Source organism: Galeopterus variegatus, unplaced genomic scaffold, assembly GCF_000696425.1.
Source record: "Galeopterus variegatus unplaced genomic scaffold, G_variegatus-3.0.2 Scaffold778, whole genome shotgun sequence".
Classification (NCBI taxonomy): Eukaryota; Metazoa; Chordata; class Mammalia; order Dermoptera; family Cynocephalidae; genus Galeopterus; species Galeopterus variegatus.
Window position 1 is genome coordinate 160,578 of NW_007726889.1, and position 6,759 is coordinate 167,336.

General features: G+C 34.8%; 1 protein-coding gene across 1 annotated transcript in view; it reads right to left on the reverse strand.

Annotated features, from left to right (window-relative positions):
- Positions 1 to 2,647: 2,647 nt before the first annotated feature.
- Positions 2,648 to 6,759, reverse strand: part of PCM1 (pericentriolar material 1) — a 98,611-nt gene continuing 94,499 nt past the window's right edge. Inside the window, exons 33-35 of the mRNA XM_008572384.1 lie at positions 6,240 to 6,332; positions 6,035 to 6,149; positions 2,648 to 4,662 (exon numbers count right to left, since the gene is read on the reverse strand). Coding sequence (XP_008570606.1) covers positions 4,637 to 4,662; positions 6,035 to 6,149; positions 6,240 to 6,332 — 234 coding nt within the window. The 3' untranslated portion in view covers positions 2,648 to 4,636. The remainder of the gene's footprint in view (positions 4,663 to 6,034; positions 6,150 to 6,239; positions 6,333 to 6,759) is intronic.

Genomic DNA, 6,759 nt, shown 5'->3' on the forward strand with positions numbered 1-6,759 from the left:
CTGTAGATGAAGGCCCTCACCAGGTATGTTCCATGGACTTAAGACTATCCCAGCTTCTGAAACTGTAAGAAATAAGTTCCATTCCTTTACAAATTACCAGTTTCAGGTATTCTATTCTAAGCTAAAGAAACAGACTAACACAGTAATCGTCTGGGAAATGCAAATCAAAGCCACAATGAGGTTATCATCTCCTCCCAGTTAGAATGGCAATTATCAAAAAAACAAAAAATGGGCCGGCCCGGTGGTGCACTCGGGAGCGCGGCTGCGCTCCCGACGAGGGTTCGGATCCCATATAGAGACCGGTCTGCTCACTGGTTGAGCATGGTGCGGGCGCGACACCGAGGGTTGCGATCCCGTTACTGGTCACGAAAAAAGACAAAAAGGAAAAAAAAAAAAAGACAAAAAATAACAAATGTTGGTGAGGATGTGGAGACAGGGAAACTCTTATACACTGCTGGTGGGAACATAAATTAGTACAGCCGTTATGTAGAACAGTATAGAGGTACCTCAAAAAACATTTAACTACCATATGATCCAGTAATCCCACAGCTGGGTATTTATCCAAAGAAAGGGAAATTAGCATACCAGAGATATTTGCAGTACCATTCACAACAGCCAGGATATGGAATCAACCTAGGTGACAGATGAATGAATAGAGAAAATGTGTATGTACACAATGGAATATTACTCAGCCATGAAAAAGAATGAAATCTTGTCATTTGTGGTAACATGGATCACCCTGTAAGGCATTATGTTAGGTGAAACAAGTGACACAGAAAGATAAATACTGTATGTTCTCATTCGTATGTGGGAGCTGAAAAAAATAAGTTGAACTTTTAGAAGCAGAGAATAGAACTGTGGTTACTAGAGGATGAGAAGGGCAGGAGAAAGGCAAGAGGGGAAGGGGGAGGGGGTTAAAAGGAGGGGAGACAGTGAAAGGTTGGTTAATGGGCACAAAATTACAGCTAGATAGGAAAAATAAGTTCTAGAGGTATACTGTAGTGCTAGACATCTATAATTAACAATAATTTATTGTATGTTCTCAAATGGCTAGAAGAGAGGAGCTTAAATGTTCTCATCACAAAGAAATAATTTCTGCAATGATGAATTTGCAAACTACCCTGATTTGTATACCATATTGTATAATGAATATGCTAATTACTCTGATTTGATCATCACACATTGTATACACACATTGAAATATAAATCTGTACCCCATAAATAGGTACAATCAATGTTTCAATTTAAAAAAATAAAATTTTTTAAAAACTTACTATGTTAAATGTACTGGCCATACAATTATATAAATGATTGATAATATTTGCAGATGTGTAGCTATACCTTTTAATTTAAAATTCAAAGAGCTATAACAAAAAAATGCAAAATACATATTTACATAATTACCTGTTTAAATTATATTTAGAATATGTTAAATTATATTAATATGATCAATAAAACCTTTTTTAATTTGCTACTAAAAATTAAAAATTACATATGGAAAAAACCCCAAGAAAAATAATACAACTCCATCGATGGAAACTATGCTGTGATTAGTTTTTTTAAATTGCTCAAACGTGTACATATTCATCAGAGTCATCCACAGGCCTAGAGCTTCCCTTTGTTCCTTAATTTTCAGAATATGAGCCAGCCAGTGACACCAGTGAATCTGAGGAAGAAACCAGACATGTAAAGACTGGGAATGTTAAGAACAGAGTTGCACAACAAAAACAACAGCAAATGCTGGCTGTTCCAGTCAAGGCTACTGGGCAATCATATTTGTATAGTGAGGTAAGTAAAATCCAGAACCAATATCCCTTTGACAGATGAGCTGTTTATATTAAAGAAAGTTGGACAAGAAACAAGTCAGTCTATTTTTCTGTAAATATGAGAATGTTCTCTACATAGTATATGTATTAATCACACCTTTTATTTTCTATATTTTACTACATTTTGACATCTTAAAAAGCTTGCTGATCAGGGAGAGACTGCTCCTCCCAGGGCTAGCAAAGATCGCAGCCAGGACCAGGTCTTTCATGCAAACCAACCAATCTCAGGCGAATGGCCCCAACCACCTACTTATCTAACTCTCACACACAAAGCTATTATTTCCCCTACCCTAAATCATTCCAGGGCATGGTATGAGGCAACTAGAGATCACCCCTGTATCCCAAAGCCCACAGGAGTTATTCAAAGTAGCTAAATCCTAAACTGTTTACTCTGTACTGCCTTGCCATTCCCAGGAAACCTCAATAAAGGTTCTATGCAGCTTTCCCCTCACTACTGTCTTCTGCCACCTGATCAAAACCTGCTTTCCCCTATGACCCAATGTGGCATGTGGTGACCAACCCCACCCCTTGACCTGTGAGTATGATAAACTTCCTTCCAAGTCTCATTCTCATTTCCTTCTGTAGCTTCACTGACTTTACCACACCATACCTAACGTTTACGTTCTTAGAACAGCATATAAAAAATAAATATAACTAAGAAATAATATAGTATATGTTCACTGTAAGAAAAATGGTCTCAACCTGAACAAATCTTTTCTGGATATTCAAATAACATTTAAAACTGTCAAATAAGCCAAGATTCTGGAATAAATTCTAAAGCATAAATGAGCATGTCAAATTAAATGAAAATGCAACCAGGGTTGTATGCGGGATATACTTTTATTAACAGTGAAAAAGCATTTACCCAAAGTAATTGTTACAAAGTACAAAGAGTACCTCCAGTCTGGCTAGCTTATTCTTTTAGACATTTTCTCAACCTGCTTGGGTTCTCTCTCACTCATTTGGACCTTTTCTTGTTCTATCTCTAACCAAAGTTTTAACTTAAAAATTAAGACAAACAGAAATGCTTAATGCCTAAACATTTAGCAATATTTACTAGTGAAAACATATTAAATAAATTATCTGGTCTCAAGCCCTAGGTATTTTAAAACTGAATTATGTACTAAAATAAAAAAATAACAGATAACAGCAGCTACAACACAAGTCAAATAAGCAAGTTTGACAGGGTTCATAGGTACTACGGTAATAACTAAGACATAAATAAATTCTCCCACTGTACCTATCTTTAATATGCATGCAGAGAGAGAGAGAGAAAGACAGCCACAATGTGTAAGGCTTGGTACCAAAATGAAGTTTGTGGATTTCTTCCCTCTTTCTGTTTAGAGTCTAGGAAATATAGAACTTGGGTGTATATATATAATGTAACTTATTGTTCCACTTTCCCTGAAGTTAAGCCAACTGGATAAGAATTCCTGATTCTGGACTGGCAGTTTTCTGAGTAGGTTTTATTAAAGTTGGAGATATATGTCTTACACAATTTAAATAAAGTAGCAATACAGTGAATGTCTTCATAAGGAAATCCTCATTTAATACTCCCTGATTGAACATTATAGTTTTACACTGAGGTATCAAGCAAGTAAGAATTTTAAAGGAATTACCAACCAAGTTCTTTTCTTATGGGGTATTTCAGTCAACTGTTAACAAATATAGAAGACTACTTGGAACGAATCCTTCATATTTTATTCAAGGAAGAATCTGTAAGGTTGACTTATTCGTTATTAACTGCCTCTTTGAAGCCTTACTGAGTATACGGCAAGTTTGGGAGAAAAAGGTAAATCACCTTTTAAAGTTGACTTACTTAGTGATGAAGTCACATACATTTTCTTTACTCAACACTTCATCTGCTAACCTGCTTCTCTCCCTCACTACACATAAAAGCAACTGCTATGTTGTGCTCTTTAAACATTTCAAAAGCAAGTTTGTCTGAAGGCATACAGAATCTTAATGTTCTGTCACATAAATTTAGTTCTATTTATCCCTACTTGAAAAAATGTAGCTTTTCTTTAAAATCTATCACAATGTTACTTGTCTGTAAAAGATATACTAACATGAAGTTTAATTTTTTATTTTTAGACGAAGGCAATGTAGATAGAATTTGAAATTCTGGAAAATATTTATCTAATAGATAATTATGTAAGTTTTACATATGAATGACATGTTCTAAACTTAATTTATTATCCAATTTGAATGGATTATTAATATATATATTCTACAATAATTTTCCAGGTATCCTGGATACCTTTATAACCTGCCCTATTCTTGCACAGGAATAGGACCTGCAGGTAATCTAAAAGAACATAAGACCCAACAGCAGCAACATCTGCATTATTTGGAAGACTGGCCTAATGGCTGGGCTTTAGAATAAATATGTCCCTAACTCTTGACCACTGTCCTTCTCTGAATAGCCTACAATTACATAGAACAGTGACTTGCTGTATAGAATTCAACATAATTTCCAAAAAACATACTTCACAGGTAAGTCCAAACTTTATTTAAAACTACATTTTAAATTTAATGTTACCAAAAAACACAATGGGGAAAAAAAAAATCAAGACAAAAAAAAAAAAAAAAAAAAAAAAAAAAACCACAGTGTATCAAGTCGTAAATCTATGCAGAATTAAGTTTCTGATGTTTTAAACTGCCATGGGCAGAAATTAACACACCTATCAAAAATGCAGTGTCAAACAAATTTACATTTTTATACAGATCAAAACAGATGTTTATTTAGTGTCATGTCATATATGCATTGACTAAGTAAAGAGAGAGTTAGATGAGCCTCCGAAGACATCTCATGTACATCTGGCTCCCACTGTTTCTGAAAAACAGAACAATGCCTTATAAAGTACTTATTGAATTAAAACATTACTTACTAGAATTTACTTTAACATGGTTGTCTCCCATTAAAGTTTTTACTTTTAAAATAAGGTTATTTTAAAGGAAACCCTAATTTAGCTTGTTAAAACAACTCCTTGATAGGTAACACACAGTAAAAAAGCATAGGTGTGACTTTCTGTTTCAAGAAGGCAGACTCCCCAAAAAAACCCAAGATGAAAAAAAAGAAAATAACTACAAAAAGGAACTAATCTAAACCAACAAAACACTAGTGGCTGTGAGAGAACAAAGAACAGGAAATATCAACAAATTACCAGAACACTCAAAGCAGATGGAGGCATACTGAAAGACAGAGGAGGAAGCTGCAGCCTAGAAACACTATGAAAGGCTGCAGTTGAGAGGCAGAACTGGGCTGAAAAGTGAGAAATTAAACTGAAGGTTTGATATCTAATGGCCTGCTCTTCTCCTCACCCCACTTCCTGGAAAAACAAAAACAATAAAAAAAAACCCATACATGATTTTAATCAATTGAATAATTGATGGACAATAACCAAAAAAAAAAAAAAAAATCCTATGATCTTGATGCAAGAAACAATCTCTGAGTGGCCTAGGGGTTCTGCAATTAAAATCATAAATAAGACAATCTGGAACTATCACTTGGCTCTACAATGAATGATATTTATATAGAATAATCCCCAGGAAAAGCATAGAAAATTTAATTATTATAGTTACAAAAATAAAGTGTAAGTGTGTTTACTGTAATACCCTTAATAATGTATGAATATGAGTAAAACTGAACAGAGAAAGTGAAAGGAAGTGGGGGAAGGAGCAGTGGAGGGGTAATGACCAAAGGTAAAGAAACTAGAAAAATGTATGTGTTTAAAATAACGAAGGTAAAAAACAGAAAAACTAAAAGTAATATGAACACAGAGAAGGAGGAGAGGTTGGTCTAAATACACACTTGTCATAGGGGAGAAAGGAAAAGTTATCTGAATTGTAAACATTATGAAATTTTTTTACAATTATACTGGGTCTCCTCCAAAAGAACTAAAAGCCAATAATTTTTGAAAATAGATTCTATTTATTTACCATTAACTTTTTTGTACATTTCTTTCTTAAACCACGTGCACACATCAATTATTTTACTAAAACTGAAGATTTTAAAAATAGAGAAAATTATCTGACAAAACTGACTTATAAATTAAGCGGCTGAACTAAAATTTTTACAGAATTATGCATCCTTTCCAATATTTGGCTTAACTCTCCCAGGTACTAGTAGCACATTTAAAAATCAAGTAATATGGTAGTATCAAGATTCAATAATTTTCAATATGATTAAAATTGATTACTTTTACCAGGTTCTTTTAGTGTCTGAGAATCTCCAGCTAATTCTTCTGTCTGCATTTCACATATTTCACCAGGTAAATCGTTTTTCTGTTCTTCTTCTACTATTTTCTTCCTTAGATCTGCCTTTGGAATGAAAATTAAACATACAAATCATTTTTCATATTAACAATATTTGTCAAATAAAGACAAGTTTAAATAAAGAGAGCCAAATACCTCTGAATATATTGTCAGTTTAAGTGGTAAATCTTCAACTTTCACGAAGTCTTCTTCATCAGATTTCTGACTTATGTTACCAGATTCTGCTTCCTGTAAGATATATTTAATGAAAAAAATGCACTTTATCTCTGGATCTAAACCAAAGTCATCCACACCAAGAAATAAAGTGGATTCTTATATATGTCAGTAATTCTATCATACTTGGCTTTCTTCTATATTCAGTTCTATGAAAACAGAAGAAATCTAGAGTTCACAGGAAGAGCTACGCATCTGCAGCTGTAAGCATAGTCCGTTTATACTGGCTGAGAGAAGTAACAGTAGTTATATAGAGAATTAAAATAATTATAAAGGGGCCGGCCCGGTGGTGCACTGCTACAGTGCGCTGCTTGGCAGCGCGGCGGCGCTCCCGCCGAGGGTTCGGATCCCACAAACAGACCGGTTCCCGCTCACTGGCTGAGCGAGGGGCGGGCGCGGCACCGCGGGGTGGGGGCCCATTGCCCGTCCCGGGCCGGCACGG